Below are 22,269 nucleotides of genomic sequence, written 5' to 3'. Positions count from 1 at the left end.
GGCTGTTCTGACTCACAGTCTGTAAGTACGTTTTCATTTAAAGGATTTGCCACTAATGATTCAAACGTGAGTTTTGGGCAGTGTAGAGTAGCACTTGTTGTTTGTCATTTCTCCGATTACAAATGCAGACAGGGTTTTATGTTTACGTGGTGCGATGCAACGCGTAAAAAGACAGTATAAGTCATTATAATCAGTAATTATGTCCCCACTGGATGCAACAAATGCCTCGTTTGTGATGGGTTTTAATGTTTTTGTCTCGTCGCTCCGGCCGGACACGGCATCAACAGTATGGTGAGGGGCGTAACATTTCCGTCACACGCTTGAGGTATTCGGCCAATCACAACACACTGGATAGCTGGCCAATCACAGCACACCTCACTTTTTAGACCGATGAGCTTTGTTTCAAAAAGGCGGGGCATAGAGGAGAAACAATAATGTACAGTATGTGGAAAATAATGTTTTTTTACTTTAAACCGCATAAACACATTTAATTACACCAAATACACAAAATAATGTTCTTTCCAGCTGGCAGCTTAGTATAACAAACATGCAAAAATTGGTGGAAGTAAAAATAATTATCAATTATTTATTGCCTTCATACAGACCACTTAAATTTGAACAAATAAACATTTACATGGTTCTGAATTTGTCTTGTGGAGTGAAGCTACAGTTGGACTTTTCAGGCCGTGAACTTTGTTTTCCATTAAGGGAATAGTTCATACCCCAAAAAAATAAAATTCTGCCATCATTTATGCAATTTCAAACCTACATGATAAAGAAATAATACCAATATCGAAGAAGCACCACAAAAGTTACATAAAAGTCGTCCAGACTAACTCATGTGCTAAATTTCCAGTTATTTTTGTGAAAGTAATTTTGCAAAAGTGGTTATTAATCTCATGCTGACAGAAATCTACACTACTGTTCAAAAGTTTGGGGTCAGGAAGATATTAAAAATATATGCATATATTACCAATATTACCAAATCAGCTTATTAGAAGGATTTCTGAAGGATAATGTGACACTGAAGGCTGAAGCAATGGCACTGAAATAAATTGCATACATTTTGTATGAATTATTCCTTTTAAAAGCAGTTTAGTGCATTCATTTGAAATAAACCTTAAAGATTTCATGCGTCACTAATAAAATAGTCACTAACATCACTAATAAAATCCATGCTTTTGGCTATTGACATACAAAAAAATAGTTGCATATTGTACTTTTTGCTGAAGCAGAGTGAAATCAAACATGAATTTTAATTAATGCAGAGCCTTCCATCCTGCAAATGAATTTGAGGAAGCTATTTGCTGTCTTTTTGATCAGTGCTCCATTAGATATTATAAGAATTAGATATTATAAGTATTGGATAGCTATGACAAAATTCTCTGAATTCTGACAAAGAATTTTGTCGAATCCAGCAACTGATTTTGAAAGCATGCATGCTTACCTTTTTTTAACTGACTCATTTTAAAGAATTTACAAATTCTAATTCTGAGAGTGAGGTTACTGGGACGTTTTAACTAATATGTCAATAAATAAGATTTAAAAAATTTTTTTTGTAAGAAGTCTCACCAAGGCTGCATTTTAGTAATCAGAATTACAGTAAAAACAGTAATATTGTGAAATACAGGTGCATCTCAATAAATTAGAATGTCCTGGAAAAGTTCATTTATTTCAGTAATTCAACTCAAATTGTGAAACTCGTGTATTAAATAAATTCAGTGCACACAGACTGAAGTAGTTTAAGTCTTTGGTTCTTTTAATTGTGCTGATTTTGGCTCACATTTAACAAAAATCCACCAATTCACTATCTCAACAAATTAGAATACTTCGTAAGACCAATAAAACATTTTTTTTTAGTGAATTGTTGGCCTTCTGGAAAGTATGTTCATCTACTGTACATGTACTCAATACTTGGTAGGGGCTCCTTTTGCTTTAATTACTGCCTCAATTCGGCGTGGCATGGAGGTGATCAGTTTGTGGCACTGCTGAGGTGGTATGGAAGCCCAGGTTTCTTTGACAGTGGCCTTCAGCTCATCTGCATTTTTTGGTCTCTTGATTCTAATTTTCCTCTTGACAATACCCCATAGAGTTCAGGTCTGGTGAGTTTGCTGGCCAGTCAAGCACACCAACACCATGGTCATTTAACCAACTTTTGGTGCTTTTGGCAGTGTGGGCAGGTGCCAAATCCTGCTGGAAAATTAAATCAGCATCTTCAAAAAGCTGGTCAGCAGAAAGAAGCATGAAGTGCTCCAAAATTTCTAGGTAAACGGGTGCAGTGACGTTGGTTTTCAAAAAACAAAATGGATTGAGATAGTGAATTGGTGGGTTTTTGTTAAATGTGAGCCAAAATCATCACAATTAAAAGAACCAAAGACTTAAACTATTTCAGTCTATGCGCATTGAATTTATTTAATACACGAGTTTCACAATTTGAGTTGAATTACTGAAATAAATGAACTTTTCCACGACATTCTAATTTATTGAGTTGCACCTGTATTACTACAATTCAACTGTTTTCTATTTAATATATTTTAAAATGTAATAAATTATTGTGATGCAACACTGATTTTTCAGCAGCCATTACTCCAGTCTTCAGTGCCACATGATCCTTCAGAAATCATTCAAATATGCTGATTTGGCTGATATGCTCTTATTGGATCTCAATTATTAATAATGGTTCTTATCATTATCAATGTTGACAAGAGTTGTGCTGCACAGTGTTTTTGTGGAAACGTGATGCATAGAAATGTCAAAAAGCAACATTATTTCACAGAAATCTTTTGTTATGATATAAATGTTTTTACTGTCACTCTTGATCTATTTAACACATCCTTGATGGATAAAAGTATAAAATGACTTACCCCAAAATTTGAACGGTATTTTACAACTGGGACAGTTTTAACAAAATTATCAAGGAATTATTTTTTTTTAATTATTATATTTAAAAAAATAGTCCAATTAAATTATTATAAAGTATGTGACATTCCAGCATTTCATCAAAGGACCTCCCCCTACAGTTTCACAGAAGTCTGCGCTAAACCTCAAATAACCACTGACCGTAGAGCTGGCCCCAGTCTGGGGGCCATGTGAGCTTTCATCTTACGTGTCTGCTTAATACCTTGTTTTTCTTACACACTTTTTTTTCCCTCACTCATTTTCTGCCTGTTCCTTCTTTTTGATAGCTGTGTGGTGGATGAGATGGATTTCTCGGGGATGGAGTTGGATGAGGCTCTGAGGAAGTTTCAGGCTCATATCCGTGTGCAAGGCGAAGCGCAAAAAGTGGAGAGACTGATAGAGGCATTCAGGTGAGACTCCAGACATTGCTACACACACACATATAAATGATCCAGCCACCTTCATATGTGAGGGGAAGATAAGAGCCGGGGCTGATGGGATACCTGTGCTTTTGAACTTTTTCATCCCTGCACTGAAGGATTAAAAGGCAAGCTGAATGCTTTCCATAAATCAATCGCATTCTACAGCGCTGTATTACATTGAAGGTTTAATTTGAAAAGCAGTTGGGTAGTTGACATGAAACATTTTTGGGAAATTTATATGCAGTGTAACATAATAAACTTTAAACGTTTCTCATATAAACTGAGAAACTAAATATTTGTACTTTTATTGTTTGTTACACTGCAGGAACATTTTAAATGCACTAGTGAAGGCAAAAAAAAAAGTGATGATAAATTAAAGGAAATAAACTGTTACACTTAATTTATATTTTATCTCATAAATGCACATAGAATATTATTTTTAAATTGTTTTATTTAAAGACTCGTTAGAATTCTTTACTATTTTTTTTCTTCCAAAATGTTTTGTTTGATCTTTTATTTTTATATTTTCATATATTGTATGCATACATATGAAATTATATTCTGTTAATTTCTATTATTTGTTTTCATTTGAGTTTCTATGTATATTTAATTTATTTTGATTTTAGTTTTTAGCAATATTAGTAATTCAATTTAACCTTTAGATTTGATTAAAATGTAATTTTAAATAAAACAAAAAAAAAATTTAATATAATATTTATATATTATTTATTTCAATGTATGAAAACTATTTTAAATATCTTTTTTGTTGTTGTTGTTGTTGTTTTAGTTTACATTATACAATGTTTAGGTGATATCACTTTGACCTGTGCAAGTGTAGAATATTTCTCCTATAGCACAAATGCTAGTGTGGGTTTACTTGACAATGGTCTGATAATCCAAATAATCATCTTGCTAAAACAAATACTTTCCATTCATATGCAGCAGAGGCTCTTATTCCTATTCTGAATCTTAATGCAGTTGCAGCTATGTGCGTTTCTAGGGTGATAGCCAAATGTGCTTTTGTTTTCAGCAATAGAAATAACAAGACTGCTGATGATCCTTATGCTGTTGTGTGTGTGCGAGACACTGGTTTATAAATAACTGTGGTTGCATAACACAATCCAGCCTGTTCCCGGCTGTCTCTCCTGCATTGCCTTTGATATTTCCCAAACCTAAAAAAAAAGAGTGAGAGAAGGGGTAAATGGATGGGAAATATAACATTCATAAATAATAATATCTTAATGAATAAAAGCCATTCATCATTAGTGGTGATGCTTAGAGGTCGACCGATATGGATTTTTCACTGGCCGATGCCGATATTAAAAAATCAGGGCAGCCGATGGCCGATATATGATGCCGATTTTTTTGGCCCGATATATGTTTGACTGATTTTCCTTTTTTTTCCCCCTTCATCTCATAAAAGTGAGTTTTGAGTAAATGATTATTGCAGGGTACAAGATAGTAATAGTAGTAGTAGCCTAATTCAGAGTAATAATACATAGCTCAAAACTTAAGCACCTTCTCAAAACAGTTCTGAAGCATGCTTTTTGTTTGTGTTTGCTGACAGACACCAGTGTTTCCCACAGACTTGCAAATGGAAATTCATTCTCTGCCAGCAGGTGGCGCTGTTAGAGCCGAGATATAGCCGTTACCCGGCTATACTGGTATGGGAATGGGAAACTGGTATGGGAAACACTGGACACTGCTATAAGTCATATGGCCATAGTGATAACAAAAATAAAAGATTTCACACATATTACACAGCCTGCTGCTCATAACTGCTTAAGAGTGCACTGGCCACGAGCGATGACATCGTGGATGCTATTGTCGGACCTACACACACATTTCATGAGGAAAGTTAACGTGCACGTTATAATCAGCCCAGATGTTTCGTCTGAACTGTATGTTTCTACTTTCACATGCAAATGACTTGTTGCACTTATGAATATGATAACTTTCCTTCATCAATTCTAGTAGAGTAAAACATAATTACGCTTTCAAAATGGTCTGTTTTGCCCTGCCATTAGCTGAAGCTGTGTTTGGACACTAAGCAGTTGCAGAGTGTGAGCTGCTCCGTCTCTCACGCATCCAGAGAGAGATTATCTGGTGTTCCGCAACAATGCTTAGTTGCCCGCAGATGCGCCTGCCTATAAATCGGCCTAATTTGCAGCACAATCGGCCGATGCCGATTAATTTAAAAATGGCAAAAATCGTCCGATTAATCGGCCGGCCGATCAATCGGTCGACCTCTAGTGATGCTTAGTAAGCATCACTATTACTATTGCTAATAGTTTTCAACAAACTTGAAACGCTAAACTTCTGTGAACCACTCATCTTGCACCATTGTCCTACAGACATAAATGCAACATAAGCTCATTGGGGGAAAAAAAGTGCTTCTTCATACATTTTTGTAAAATGTACAGAAAAATGTACTTATAAGTATAATTCACTGCAGTATCCAGCTGAAATGAACATTAGGGGTAGTAAAACAGAAATTATGATTACGGGGCATATTATTGATTAATAAAGACTTATTTTTGCATGGTTTATTGCACAATACTATGTTATGACCTCAAAACATTTTTATCATAGTGCATGATTTGTAAATTAATACATTTTAATGTGTGCTTTACATAACCATCTCGATATGTATGACTTTTCTAGCATAGTAAACTTGCTCAGTAGCCCACCTGGTACAGCTGGTACTTGTAATGCAGAGCAATGGGTTAAGAGTCCCACGAAACACAATCTGCAATAAATTACTTGCAAGTGTTATCTAAGTGATTTAACTCGGGATTTTCACATGGCATTCGATAAAACAAAGAGAAAAATCCCCCTCTGACTTACATTAAAGGACAGAGCCAGTCCTAGAATAGTGGCATCATTTGACTTAAGCCAGTGAACAACCATATAGCAACATCTTAGCAACCAGTTCCTGAAAACCTCCCACAATACCCTATAACATTGTGGTAACAAGTATGCATGACAGGCACCACTTGCATTTTCCTTAGAAAATGTAAAAATTCAACAATTTTAAGACAAATAACAATGAATGTATATCCTGTAATGACTTTATATTTGACCATTTTAAATACATTCCACATATTTGCCATCTTGTACAAGTTATTACAGGAGAGATGATAGATAATAGATGATACAGACTAAAGGTAACACATCTATAAATTATAAATAATTTGCAATTAGTTAATTGACAATTATCTTAATAAAACATTTGGACTGTTATGACCTTATTATTTTTTATTTAGATTTTTTATTATTATTATTTCAGCAGTACCTATCAGGTAGTAGGGACATTTTTAAATGCATGAATGAATGAATAGAAAACAACACTTTTAATAAGCTGTTTTTAAACAAGTACCATCACATTTACAAATGATTAATGTCTATGAAAGATAAGCAATAGAAGGTTCCATTTATGACAATGTGCTAAATAAACATAGGTTTCTCTTTGGTTGTGTGTCTCTTTGTTGCATCCTGTTTTTCTCAGCCAGCGTTACTGTATGTGTAACCCAGACGTGGTGCAGCAGTTCCACAATCCTGATACAATCTTCATCCTTGCGTTTGCCATCATCCTCCTCAACACGGACATGTACAGTCCCAACATCAAACCCGACCGGAAGATGATGCTGGAAGACTTCATCCGCAACCTAAGAGGTGAGACAGGAAGAAATAGAAAAGGAAAGTGCTTAAGGGGAGACTGAATTTATTGAAATTTATCAAGGGACAACCAAACACAAAGTTTCTGAAGTGAACTTTCTTCACAAGTTTTTTTTTCTTTTTTTTTTTTTCTCATGGTTTGCTGTTGTCGAGTGTCATGACAAAGCAGCTCTCAAGCAGCATTTAAGCATTAACAAAACTAACACTATCCCTTTGCTGCCTTTCCTTCAGTAAATTCAGGATCATTTCACTTGAGTGAGTGGGCGAAACCTAATTAAGCATCAAAGTATAATGCTATTGAAAGCACCCTAAAGCACATTCATTTAATGAAAACAGCCAGTGACATCAGCACACTGTTAATCTCACAGTGTAAACTTTCATTTTCATTACTCTGTGATACAGAAACTCTCTGTACGTATACTGTGGCTCCCTGCATTGCTGTACTTTTGTCTCTAAACTCATAAAATGTCAACTTTTTCCCTGTAAAAAAAGATCAGAGACCGGAGAAATCCGAAGAAACATAAAACAAACAATATAACAGTAACACTTTATAATATGGTTCCATTTGTTGACATCATTGGATAACCACATTACTTTAAAATGAACTAATATATTTCTTATTGTTGGTTAATGCACATTAAATAACATTAACTGATGGGACCTTATTGTAAAGTGTTACCTATATTACAATATTTTGATATAATCTAAACTGCATTTGCTGCCTGCACCTTACAGTAATTGGCTCTAGCTTTGCATATTTTGTCTCTCATTTGCATAAAGCCAAATCTTTCAAATTTTTTTGACACTCTCACCACTGGCTTCACTCTGCTGTCAATCCCACAATCCCCCGTACCATTCAACCCTCTCCCACAGTGTAAGGGAAAACATTTATATTTCATATTCATCTATCTCCTCATCTGGTTTTGCATAACATCCTCTGATGTTTTATTGTATCCTCGAATCTCCCTAAATTTCATTAGACTTGATCTGCTTTGTTGCATATTATGTTCGTAATGCAGATCTAGCCTAGTTGTTAGATAAATCACTTTCTATGAAGAAAAATTCACGCAATAAATTTTGTTTAGTGATATTTGGCTACAATTGGGCTTAGTGTAAATCAATCAAAAGCTGTTTAAAAAAAAGGTAACATTGTGTGTTAAAGGCTGTTGACCAATGGAGGATATGAAAGTAATACAATAGGACTGTGTGATCATTTTAATGTTTGATATGACATTTATGTATTATGTATATACACTTCTGATGTGTTTTTATTTAGGGGTTGACGATGGTGCAGATATTCCACGGGATATGGTAGTGGGAATATATGAGCGTATTCAACTGAGGGAATTACGATCGAATGAAGACCATGTCACTTATGTCTCAAAGGTGGAGCAAAGCATTGTGGGAATGAAAACGGTGAGTTAAACATTTTGAGGTTTTCTTTACAGCTAATATCCATGTCATACTGCATCCAAATATATTCTACATGACTCTTAAACTGTCACAATAAGCTAAACTGTCAGAGTTGTGCAATTATTTCTCAGTCATAACTGAATTTATTTATGTAATACCCATTCAGTATACCAAATAGAGACCATTTCAATATGAATATACTGTATCTTTATAACATAGGTGTTCTGCTATTTCACCTCTACCATCTCTAAACGCTGCATGCATGGAGTGGCGTAATATAATAATTCATTGGGCAGTTGGTGATTCATTGCGGCTCACGCCTGTAGCATTGCTGCCATTCCTCATTATTGCAACAGAAGAACAGCAGCACTGAACAACCTCATAGTTTTTTTCATTCATAATCTTACCTCAGATTTACCCCTTACTGCTACATTTCCCACCCACACTGCAAAATGAATCACTATTTTTGTACTTTTTTTGCCAGTAAAAAGCTCAGTTTACTTGAGGTGTAAAAGTATATATTAAGATTTTAGAGCATTTTTCTATATTTCAGAAGATATATCCTTGACCTAAGTGCAGTTGTTGTACTTTTTTCTTCTAAAATATGTTAGACTTATGTTTAAAATACAAATTTATAGACATTATTTTCCTATTTGGTACGAAAAATAAATTAAATTCAAGATATATTATCTGAAAAAAAAAAAATTAATGTCTTGCACAGTTTTGTCCATCAAGTAAATTAGTAAATAATAAGTTATTTTTTTGTAGACTCCTTACCTGCTGTAGCTAATAATGCTGGTCTTGTAGCCCATAAGCACTTTATGGCTAAAGTTTGATAAATGTGCCTAAAGCACTTTACATAATAAGTAAAACTCAGCATAATTCACTGGCATGGCATTGAGTGTGTGTTCATGATTTTTTTTCTATTGGTAAATCCTGTAAAATCAGCCTGCTCAGAACCCATAACTAATTTTCTCTTTGCAATTTGATTCTCAGTCTGTGATATTGCTTTTTTTGTGTTCCACATTTGTAACTGTCAAAAGAAAAATAACCAAAAGTAGCAACGTAATTAATTAATTAATTAATTAATAGTGTAGCTCCTGTTTATCACTGTTTTTGAGTTACTGGAATTTTTCAGTATATATTTAGTGATTTCACCTTAATTGTTCATTCATTCAGAAACTCACATTGTTTGTGTGTCAGAAAAAAATATGTTTCTGTTTGAATTATACATTATATCATATTTAAAATTGCATTGTCCCTATATTGGCTGTAGATAATTTTAGTTGTAACAACCCCAGTCAACTGAATTGTGATCCATTTGCGGCTTAATTATAAAAGGGTCTCATAGAACAAACAGGCCAAGGTTGATCACCGGCAACAGATATACACATGCTTCGTAGTCACAAGAGGCGAAGGGTCAGGGCAGGCAGCAAACAAAACAGCAGTAATTCAGTCAAACTAGGCAGTGAAGGCAGGCAGCAAGGAATTGTAACAAGATAAACAGTCCAAGCTCATACACAGGAAAATAGTTCACGGAAAGAAATGCTCAGAATTGTTAGCCAGGGCAAGAACAAAACTTTGCAAAGAGGTGTGAGTGAGACCTGCTTAAATAGTACACCGGATAATCAACAGGTGCGTGGGTGATCAATACCAGGCACGGGATGATGGGAAATGATGTTCGTAAAGGGATTAGTACTCAGGTGATGGTGCCCTCTGGTGGCAATTGGATGGAGCCACAGACGCTTGATTCATAACAGAACCCCCACCCTGCGAGCGGCTCCTGAAGCGAGGAGGCAAACGACATTGGGGTCTACCACGAGGGCGAGGGACCAGTTTATCCGGATGAGTCCTATGAAAATTGTCTGTGAGCGAAGGGTCCAGGATGTCCTCTGATTTGACCCAGGATTGTTCCTCTGGACTGTACTCCTCCCAGTCTACAAGATATTGCAGAGTTCTGCCCCGGTATCTGGAGTCAAGGATTTCATGCACCTGGTAAGCCTCCTCGCCATCCACGATGATGGGTGGATGTCCCTGGTTACCAGCCTCCTCTAGGTTCTCCCCTGCTCTCAAACCACCTGCAGACTTGAGCAAAAATACATGAAAAGTGGGTGAGATACAATAATGGGATAGTAGAGCTAAACAGTATGAAACTGGAGTTATCTGTCTGACTGTTTTGAAAGGACCCATGGTCCTTTCCTGGGTGGTAGCTGGGGTGAGGTCGGCGAGAGTGGTCTGCCTGTTCCTTCTGACATCTGACGGCTCTCTGTAAATGCACATGTGCCACATTCCAAGTGTCCTCACTTCGTTGCAACCAGTCATTCACTGCAGAAATTTCAGTGGGTTCTCCTGACCAGGGAAGTAGAGGGGGTTGATCGCCGAGAAGACATTGAAATGGATTAAGGCCGGTGGAGGGTTTACGGATGGAGTTCTGTGCATGCTCTGCCCAAAGCAAATAGAAACTTCAGTCTGTTTGATTTCTGTGACAGTAGATTCTAAAGAAAATGTGTTAGTTCTTGATTGAGATGTTCTACTTGACTGTAGAACAAGTGGGTGATATCCAGAAGTTAGGCTGATATTAACATTTAGCTTTTGGAAAAAGGCTGACCACAAACGTGAAGTGAACTGCGGATCACGGTCTTATACAATGTCTTTAGGGAGTTCATAGAATTGAAATACAAAGTTACAAAGCTCTTCTGCAGTTTCAAAGGGCGAGGGCTACTTGGGTAGCGGTATAAAGCAGCATGCCTTGGAGAAGCGATCGATTGCAGTGAGGATGGTGGTGTGGCCCTGAGAGCTGGGGAGGTCAATGACAAAATCAATTGCTACTGTATGTGAGACCAGGGACACTGTGTAATGGGAAGTGGCTGCAGTAGGCCTGCAGGAACTTGATGGGAAGATTTAGACATCTGGCAGGTGGAGCAGTTCTGGATAAAGGTGATTGTGATAGATTGCAGTGAGAGCCACCATAACTGGTTGTTGAGGAGTTGAATTGTGGCATTGATGCCAGGACACCCTGAGCTAGGTGACTGAATATCTGAATGACTTTCTGACGAAGAGAGGACGGCACATAGGTTTGATTTTGGGGACAGTCTGGCGGTGAAGGTTCAGTGCCCTGCACATCAGAGATCTGTTATTATGTCCCACTATACTGGTGCTAAAACGAGGGTTGGTGAAATTATAGGCTCGTTGGAAGGAGGGTGTAAGGAAAAGTTGTGCTCCCTGGAAAGAGCGTCTGCCTTGGCTGTTCTTGGAACCGGGTCGATAGGTCACAGTGAAATTGAGAAATTAAAAGAACAGTGTCCACTGGGTTTGCCTTGGGTTAAGTCAAAATGTAGATACTCCAGATTTCGATGGTCTGTAAGTACAGGAAAGGGGTATTTTGTTCTTTCCAGCCAATGGCGCCACTCCTCAAAAGCTACCTTCATGGTCAGCAGTTCACGGTTACCCGCATCATAATTCTGCTCTGCTGGATTGTGTTTTTGGGAGAAGTAAGCATAAGGAGATAACTTGGGTGGAGTTCCATGTCGCTGGGAGAGGACTGCCCCGATACCAGTACTTGATGCGTCAATTTCTAGAACAAATTCTCGTTCAGGGTCAGGATGATGCAAGATTGGGGCAGAGGTGAAACGTTCCTTCAGCTCCAAAAGGAATTAGAGACTTCCTGAGACCAAGATATTCAGTAATCCAGTCAAACTTAGCATTGAAACAAAGGCAGGCAGCAAGGAATCATAACAAGATAAACAGTCCAAACTCATACACAAGAAAACAGTACACTGAAAGAAACACTCAGAATTGTAAGCCAGGGCAAGAACAAAACTTTACAAAGAGGTGTGAGTGAGAACTGCCTAAATAGTCCACAGGGTGCGTGGGTAATCAACTCCAGGCACGGGATGTTGGGAAATTAAGTTTGTGAAGGGATTAGTATTCAGGTGACGGTGCCCTCTGGTGGCAATCGGATGGAGCCACAGAGGCTTGATTCGTAACAATAGTGTAGATTAGAAGGAGCTTCCTCTACATAGTCCTTATCACATATTTTGTCATTATTATTATTATTATTTATTTTATTTATTTATTTAAATTTTTCTGTCCTATTTCTTATGTGTTCACCAATTTTTAGATAAAAAAAATAAGTTATTTCAATATAGATCATTTATACTCCATTATCACGCCATCCCTCTGCTCAGATTTATCTCTCTATTTTTTTATCTCAGATTTATGAGAACACCTGCCGCTGTCATTAAAAAGTATTTGAATGGCTTTATTGTTTTGTTCTCATAATGTCTGGTAGAGGACAATGCCTTAATCCACAAATGGGTGCAGTAAATGCATTGTGTGTGTGTAGTTTGAGTGATCAGCTGGAATTTGTCCTCTAGAAACTGTTCATTAGAACTCGATTATGAATGAGGCCCTATCGCTCATCAGTCACTCAATGACAAATGTTTATTTGAAACCATTTTACTAGATGTTTTTAATTCTGGCAAACAGATTTCTATACTATATAAGCAAATCAATGAAGAATGAAAGGTCTTCTGTTGCTAGTCAGTATCCCTCAAGGTTCTGCTACTGAAGATGTTCTCTATTTGCTGCAATGCAGTATTTTTCTAGTGCTTAGCAACTATAGCAGTCATAGAACTTTCAAGGACTTTGATTTAGTGAAATCGTTTCACATTCACCTCCAGCATAACTCTACCTGGCTTACAAAAATGTTTCACTCTCGCATAGCCAGTAGTAATATTTATTCACCTTGGACTGAAAAGCAAACAGCTTTGAAAGACAGGATTTGAAAGTTATCCAAAACAAAAGCTGATTAAAATAGAAATATAATACCATTCATTCTTCTTAATGAACTCCAATGTCTTTGAATAGGAAACCTTTGCAGTTTCAAGAAACTTGCAGCTTACTCTTCGGTAAATGTAATAGTAAAAGTCTCCTTACACTTTCAATTAACTTTGCAGGCTTATGTTCTCACAAGTGCGATTTCTGTATTGAACTGTTTGTAATAAACTTCTTATATGTCATAATTTTGTACTTCAGTAGGCTTTTTTATTGTATTGTCGAAGCAAATTTGATTTCTGCCACAGTTCATGCAGAATTCAACCGACGCAAATAACATGTGGAAATCTAGTTCTGTTTGTAATCGTACCCTTACTTTTTTTTTAGTTTATAAAGATGTTGCTGACACTCTCTGGTCTCTCTTTTCCCCTCACATCTCATTCATCACCTCTCTGTTCTTCTTCCAACCTCTGCCTGGTTGGGCTTTTCTGGCTTTGCTGCTGTTGGGGTTTTTGCAGGTCACATCACACAAGTTTGCAGAAGGGCAAATGTGGATACCTGCTGATTCTGATATTAGCCAAGTTTCCTTCCAGTTTTTGTGCTTTGTTATCGACAAATAGAATAAGTGTAAAAAAAAAACTTTGCGAAATTTGCTGTCTCCATCCAACTGGCCTTTTACCAATAAAATGGTGTGTGTAATGATGTCATCCCTAAAAAAAAAAAAAAATATTGTCACATAGGCTTTGTTGTATCGCACACAAAAAAATGCCCTTGAGCTGTTTCCATACATAATTTAACTTATTGCACCTATATATCTGTTCCTCATCCCTTTGAAACAAAACTTTATTATATATGCTATTATTAAATTGTATACATAAAATACATTTTTGAACAAGTGTCATGAGTGTTTTTTTTGTTTGTTTGTTTGTTTTTTGTACTAGGCTACTTGAATAGGATATTCATAAGCAGGTGTTGTTATATAATTTTTTTTTCTGATTAAATTTTATTAGACTGTATTGAAAATAGGGATGTTCATTTTGGTTATTTCTCCTAACTGACAACCGACACTCATTAGGGGATTATGAGGCCTAACTCTTAACCATCAAGATTATGTTAAATTAGAAATAAATTAAATTAGAATTGATACATGGCTTTGACCCATTAAAATACCAAAATTTGTTTTCCAGGGCTTAATTTTACATGCACAAAAAGTAGCATAAGCAACAGACCATGAGGATTTGGTCACGTCACGCACCTGCAGCGCTTCTGTGAACAGAGAAAAACATAATAAAGCTATATATAAAATGAATAAATAGGTCTATATGCGAAATATATTTTTACTTAAATAATTAATAAATTAACAAAATGAAAAAAAAAACTGTGCAACAAGTAGTAACCTATATGTGTCAGACTCTGTTCCGTGTTTTGTGTATGTTTTGCTCTGTGACCCAGTTTCTGCCTCTCGCGTATTCAGTTCTTTCATCCCAGGTGTTTCCTATGTTTAATTTCCATTGATCCCAGGTGTGTCTCATCTTCCCCTCGTCAAGTCCTGTGCATTTATAGTGATTCCCATTCTAAGTTTTTTTGTCCGCTGTTAAACATCTGTTCTCCCTGCTACATGTGTGTCTTGCTCCTGTGTTCCCTTGTTTAGCTAAATAAAGATGATTCCATGTTGATCTACTCCGACGTGTCCTCGATTCCTCGTTCCCCCACAGTAGCAGTAGCCGAATTGTGACAATACGCAAAGTTTCGGTTCATTTATGTGACGCTCCACAAAGAACTTGAGAAAGCGGCATCCTGTTTGTTTCCTTTATTTTACAAAAGCACAATGTTTTGTTTTAATTGTGAATGTACACAAATAAAATAAATATTTCGAATAATTTCAAATAATGTTGTTTCCACTTTTATAAGTAAAAAATCAAGTGAACGTGCAGACGTCTCATGCACACACAGAGTTCTAAGCATTGCTAACTTGACAAGTTTATTTCTTTTCTTTTTAAAGGGGTCATATGATGCTGCTAAAAGAACATTATTTTGTGTATTTGGTGTAATGCAATGTGTTTATGCGGTTTAAGGTTAAAAAAACACATTATTTTCCACATTCTGTACGTTATTGTTTCTCCTCTATGCCCCGCCTTTCTGAAACGCGTCGATTTTTACAAAGCTCATCGGTCTGAAAAAGCGAGGTGTGCTCTGATTGGCCAGCTATCCAGTGTGTTGTGATTGGCTGAATACCTCAAGCATGTGACAGAAATGTTACGCCCCTTACCATACTGTGTTTCCATCATACAGTCTATGGTTTCCATGTGTCCCAGGGCGACGAGACAAAACCAATAAAACCCATTACAAACGAGGTATTTGTTGCATTCAGTGGGGACATAAGTACTGATTGCAATGACTTATACTGTGTTTTTACGCTTTGCGTTGCGTATTGCACTGCGTAAACATAAAACCATGTCTGCATTTCTGATCAGAGAAATGACAAAAGCGAGCGGCGCCCGACGGATTCGACAAAGGAGGCCTGCGGCAACCACATGTGACGACCCCGGGCTGGACTCTGCTTCGTCCACGGTGAAAGCCGATCTGGCGATTGACAGTGCGAAGTTGATGTTTTTCCTCAGCGACCAGCGCGGATCAGCACTAGGCATGACAAAGCTGATATCGTCCTCTTTTGGAAGGCCAAACAAAGTAGTTTCGCTTTCACAATGAAACACAGAGCATATCCACAACATGGCGGCGGCGGCGGCAACAATACTACAGCGAGAATAAAAGTGACGCCTTCTTTCTTTGCATGAACATTTGGGCGGCGTTATGCAAATCTTCCCACATAGTGATGTAGATATGTGGGGGCGTGTTAGAACGAGCCGTTTAGGTAGGTGTGGCTGACTCTTAACTTTTATAAAGAATATCTCTTTGGATTTGAGACTTTAGTCTTTGCAACTTTACAGATCTTCTTTATTCACCAAGAGCTTGTAACACTCCAAAGAGAAAGGAAAAATTGAAATCGCATCAGGCTTTAGACATCGTCATGTAGCGAGAGACAGCAATGCAGCTCACTAGCTTTTGGAACACAGCTAATATGTTTGCTAAAATTAACTAAAGAAAACATGCACTATGAATGTTCATGAAATTTTCTGAAGTTGCTGTGTGCTGTAAGCATGAGGAACAAATATCAGCATTATTTTAAATCAGTGCTTCTCAATTAGGGGGCTTGGGAACCCTTGGGGGCCAATGAATCATACCAGTTACAATGAATCATGGTTAATTTAATATTTCAGCATTCTTCTTTGAATATTGTGTTGGACAAAAGTTTTAACCACTGTTTTAAATGTAATTTGATATAACAAATGAAGAAACGTCACTCAAGATGTATCTTTTAGAGAAGTAATTTTATATGTGTCCACCCTCAGGTTCTGTCAGTGCCTCACAGGAGACTGGTGTGCTGCAGTCGACTGTTTGAAGTGACTGACATCAACAAATCCCAGAAGCAAGCTGCTCACCAGAGAGAGGTCTTCCTCTTCAACGACCTACTTGTGGTAACTCCAAGTTTCATTATGCCGATTTTATTTTCTTCTCCTTTATTGATATTGATTGTTGTTAATCACGAAAGATGACCCATTCAGATGTAAGTAAGGGGCATAAAAAAATCATAACATAAACCAAGAAATCTATGGAAAAATATCCAATATCTGACTGCCGTACTGTTCTTACATATACTATGCACAGTGAACATCTTCCATATGCAAAGAATAATACGCTCAACTTGGTCTTCCATTTCCATGCTCTTTGCATTACAGAGTTGGTCCCCATTATGTGAAAGCAAATCTAATGAAGTCCTCTCTCCCACAACTGCTCGAATAATTTGGTCAAAGCCACAAAGTACAGCGCTTGAAATTAATCAAAGATTAAATGTCTGTTATAATTAATGGAGAGCATTAGGCTGACTGAAAGGCTATCACCGCAATGTATTAAACTATTCTCATAATTGCAAGAGCTCATGTTAATCTGGCCATAAAAAAGGGAAGGGAAAACCACAATACGTACTTTTCCCATTACAATTATAGGTGAAACTGGGTGAAATCAGGCTATTTCAAAAATACAAATGACATTTGCGAAATGAAGCACTCTTTTCACATTGTATATGAAATGGAAAACTGAGAAATGAAAGGAGATATATAAAATCCAAATATCCAGTCAATATCAGGCAATTACACATTATTACGTTTTTGTGGCAATATCGATTCTCATAACTGCTTTTCTAACTTCGTTCAGAGAGTTTTTGGCATTAATTGTGTTCAGATATGAGTTGGCTCAGTGATTATTCTTCTTCACGAGGGTCTCCCGCTTCCCATAGATTTGTGGAAGAATGAAACATAGTTTCAATATTGTAGTATTTTGAGTAAACCAGTAGGGAGTCTGGTAAGTAGACTCTCAACACTACACTAATCTGTGTGGCCTTCTTTTTCTCACGTATACTCAAGCACTTACAATCTAACACTGACAGATAGCATGGTTACAGTAAGTGTCATTCAAAATTGAATTGAAAATGTCTGTTGAGAATTCAATTCCTGGATTGAATTCAATATAGCAAAAAGGATGGACAATTGCAATTTGAATGCAAGGAAGTAGAGTTAAAGTGTATTGAAAACTGTAATTTTAACTAGCTTAGCAGCATGCTAATATAAAACTCTCCTAATTGTTTGACTTGAGGAGTGCTAGTTGTGTGGCGATGTAGAGCCTCCCGAATCATGTATAAGGCACCATTGTAGTTAGTAAGCTGCCTTAGAAGTAACTATGGTAGCTAGGCAGTTCATTAGGATTTGGATCAGAGCTCGTGTTTACTATTTTTACTCTTTTGCTCTAGTCAGTGACAGTGAATCTAATTAGCATTTTCATTTCTTTCCTTCACAGATTTTGAAATTGTGTCCAAAGAAGAAGAGTTCAGCTGCCTACACCTTTTGCAAGGCCATGGGGCTACTGGGCATGCAGTTCCACCTGTTTGAAAACGAATGTAAGATCATACCATTTTTGTGGTAAATCCAACCTGGGGTCATTTGAAAATCTACCTTTATTTTAGTTATATTTGTACAAAAACATACCTATACATACAATTCACTGCAGTTTATAGCTAAAATGAATACTAGCAGCAGTAAACAAAACATTGATTATTGATTGATGAGGACTTATTTTCATGCAGTTGCTTGCACAATACTATCTTATGACCCCAAAACACTTTTACCATAGTTGAAGTTTGCAACACATAATCAACTACATATGTATTGATTTTCACCTGACATTTAATTTCCAAACTGTTTTGATATGTACAGCAACCAGCATAAACATTGCCACCAAGTGGCAAGCGTTTCCCAAAAGCATCGTTAGCTAACTTGTTCCATTGAACTCCATTGGTAACGACAGAACTTGCAACCATAGTTGCTTTTGGAAAATGCACCCCAGAAAAGTGAAGCCAAAACATATTGATCACCCCCTGGTGGCTGGCTGCAGTGTAGGTTATAAACCCCACCCTCTCCATGTAAACGAATTGGACATGAGCCAAAACTAAAAAATCTAAATCTATATTCAAATATAATTTTTTTTCCAGAGATGGTTTCTCTCATTTTACATAGTTCTTATCAGGCTGATGTATGCTCAAGTGTTCTTTTTTTTAATAAGTTTGCTTTTAGTTAGTTTATTTGATGCTTTAAAAACGTGGTATGGCATCATAATTGTGTGCTTGTGATTGAGTTTGCGGGAGTTTGGGTGGGATTTTGATTCCGTGGCTCCGTACACCTCACAATCATTACAGCGCAGATTCTGGCTCCAAATTATTTCTGGGAAATTTTGGCTTTACTTGGAAGGAAATAGAGATGTTTTACAATTTTAGCGGCACTCACTGAACATTTCACTTTGAAAGTATCGTGAAATGTGCAAGAAGCAACATAATATAATTTTGCACAAATTTGCCTTTGCACATTTTCCAATTAGTCTAAAAAATGTATCATAAAAACCTGAAATATATAAGCATTTCCCACAGCATTTGGATTTGGGTTTCACTAAAACTATAAACAGATACAGAGAAAATGGACTGCAAAATTCAGTTTAGAAACTTTTTTTTTTCAGTTTATATAGCTTTAAAGGGTAGTGTAGATAACCTACTATGTAGTGAAGAAAAACGTAATACAAGATCCAGACAATTATGTGCCTTTTAAACAACCACTTCACTGATTTCCTTCCAACAAAAATAAAACCACATGATAAATGAATATCACAGGGAGCCTCTCATTTTCCAATTAAGGTGGCCACAAGCATTTCTCTTTTCCTCCCACTCTTTCACTTTTACACACACACACACACACACACACACACACACACACACATCAATAGATAAACAAACATATTTGACAATAAAATCAACACTAAATGATTGCTGAGTGGCCAGTCACTCTAGTGATGACAATTTGTAAGGTTTATAAATGTAAATACCGCAATAAATGAGATATTGTGTCATAAAGGTGTTATAAGGGTGTTTAGAATGCATTATAAAGGTCTATTTTAACCTGGAACATTGTAAAAAGTTTCAAACCCAGTCAGAACTTATTTGATGTTTAACAAAACATCATTCTAGCATCTTTTATCAAATGGCTGTTCAGCTAACATCACTTGGGCAGTGTGGGCTACTGGTCAGTAACAGCCAAATAACAATTTAGGTAGTGTTTGAAGCTCCTGTTGTAAGTAATACAGTCTCTTTAAAATCTTGCCAATTTCACAATAATTTCACAGGCCATGTAAATAATAATACTAATAAACAATAATATGAGTCAAGGTCAATCAAGGACATATTATTATTATTATTATTATTATTATTTTCGCTCATTGAATATTCTGATTTACTTCACATTAAAGAATAATATAGATTGAGTTCATATGTGTAATTACAGATGTTTATTCATGTGATTCTTTTTTTTACGTGTTATCAAAATTGCAAAAGAAAACAAAAAAACTTTATATTTGAAAAAAAAAAAAGTTATATTGACTCTCAGATGATTAAGGAATAGATAACACCTAAAAAAATGTTAAAATATTCACTGACCCTCTCATCTAATTTAAATTTTTGAAGAATCATCACACATTTCCATTGTGACAGTTTCTAATAGTGACCATCTCTGTCAAGCTTCAAAGTAGGACAAAAATACACACAAACAAGTATAACATGACTCATATTGTCAGGGTTCTGTCACTTCGGTCTAGTGTAATTCATGGTTTTGTGACAGAGCCCTGATGGCACATATTCACATCAATACACATCAATACATCAAAAATATGTCATCTTAGGTTATAACATCCAATTTCCCAGCTATGACAGCATTGACGTTGATGAAGCATTTTTGAATCCGGAAGTGAACACATCTTCAGAAGAAGATTGCCAGTGAATAACAACCTAAACCTTGATTTTTGCTAATGCCATGTTTCTGTTGTGTCTCTTTTTGTTCTGTTTTTGTTTCAGACTATCCTCATGCCATCACTATTGTGTCTCCGTGCTCGGGCTCTGATAAGAAGCAGGTGTTGAATTTCTGTGCTCAGAGCGCAGAGGAGCTGCTCAAGTTCATAGAGGACCTGAAGGAGTCCATCGCTGAGGTGTCAGAGATGGAACAGATACGTATTGAATGTGAGTGGGCTGTGTGTCAAAATACAAAGTGTTTGTATATAAGAGAATACAAATGTATTATTTTTTAATGTTTTCATCTGTGCGACAGACATGTATGATACCTCAAAACATGCAGCTTGTTAAGAGGAGTCTGCCGTTACTTTTCTAAGCAGATGGTGTAGCGAATCAGCTCATGGGGAAATATGAATAATTAACCATAACTAGTTATAATTAACTATCATCTGACTGACAAATATGAGCCATAAACCCTGAGCCATATCTATAGAGAACTTGTGGATGGCTCTTTTGAGTTGAGCTAGTAAGCAATCAAGTGAAAATATACTCTTTTTCTTCTTGCTTCATGATGTGAAACAGCAGTCATCTCTTGAATATTGGACAGTGTTTCCATGGTAACGCTGGATAATGCTGCCCATTTGCTGGGTTAATAGAAGTAACCCAGTTGTTGGCAGCCGTATTAAAACAGATGCTGAGACACCTATGATTAATACAACTTTTTTTTTTCTTCTTGAAGAAAACGTAAGTGGTTGCTAGTGTGCTAGTGTGTTGTTGGTGGTTGCCAGGCCGTTGCTGCAGAATTTACATTAACATTTACACATTTGACAGATGCTTTTATCTAAAGCAGCTTGCAATGTATTTAATACATACAGTTTATGCATTCTCTGGGCATCAAACCCATGATTTTGGCCAAGCTAGTGCCATGCTCTACGGTTTGAGCTTCAAGAAAGTTGTTAGTGTTGTGACATTAAAGGGGTCAAATGATGCGATTTCAAGTTTTCCTTTCTCTTTGGAGTGTTACAAGCTGATGGCACAAAATTACAATTTTACAATATTAAGTTATTAAGTTTAAGTATTACAGCACTGCAGTATTAAGCTTCAAGTTCAAATGCAACTCAATGTATGAACTAAATATTACATCAGTTTTTACCTGAAAATCTTTAGTCATTTAAACATATAATGCATAATAAAGTATTAATTGTACATACAGTTACATAATATTTAATTCTGTTAGCATTTGTTTGGGGTCAGTAATCTTACATAAAATAAAATAACACTTTTACTCAGCAAGTATGCATTAAATTTATTTAAAGTGACAGTAAAAACTTTTTAATTGTTTTAAATAAATGCTGTTCTTCTGAAATGTATATTCATTAAATAATCCTTAAGAAAATGTATCAAGATTTCCACAAAAAAATTTAATAATTAAATTATTTCTTATTTTTTTATTTATTGGTGAGCATAAGAGACCTCTTTCATTGTAACATTTTCAATGTTAGTGTATTTAAATAAATATTTCATTAATATTTACAAATGTGAAGGCTGCTTATTGGACCAGTTAATTTCTGTGTAATATCATCTGCTTTCTATATTCTCAGCTGCTCTACTGTTTATTTACTCTGCATTTTTGTAAATATGGTG

At 36.3% G+C, this 22,269-nt stretch overlaps 1 protein-coding gene across 1 annotated transcript in view; it reads left to right on the top strand.

Moving 5' to 3' along the window:
• The window catches only part of LOC107584743 (IQ motif and SEC7 domain-containing protein 3-like), a 176,959-nt gene that overhangs the window by 141,504 nt on the left and 13,186 nt on the right, over positions 1-22,269 (top strand). The window contains exons 7-12 of the mRNA XM_016271460.1: positions 3,186-3,308; positions 6,829-6,995; positions 8,275-8,414; positions 16,598-16,723; positions 18,099-18,198; positions 20,692-20,853. Coding sequence (XP_016126946.1) covers positions 3,186-3,308; positions 6,829-6,995; positions 8,275-8,414; positions 16,598-16,723; positions 18,099-18,198; positions 20,692-20,853 — 818 coding nt within the window. The remainder of the gene's footprint in view (positions 1-3,185; positions 3,309-6,828; positions 6,996-8,274; positions 8,415-16,597; positions 16,724-18,098; positions 18,199-20,691; positions 20,854-22,269) is intronic.

This window comes from Sinocyclocheilus grahami, unplaced genomic scaffold (assembly GCF_001515645.1).
Source record: "Sinocyclocheilus grahami isolate Dianchi unplaced genomic scaffold, SAMN03320097.WGS_v1.1 scaffold62.1, whole genome shotgun sequence".
NCBI lineage: Eukaryota > Metazoa > Chordata > Actinopteri > Cypriniformes > Cyprinidae > Sinocyclocheilus > Sinocyclocheilus grahami.
Note: the sequence above shows the minus strand (reverse complement) of the source record. Positions and strands in the feature narration are given on the sequence as shown.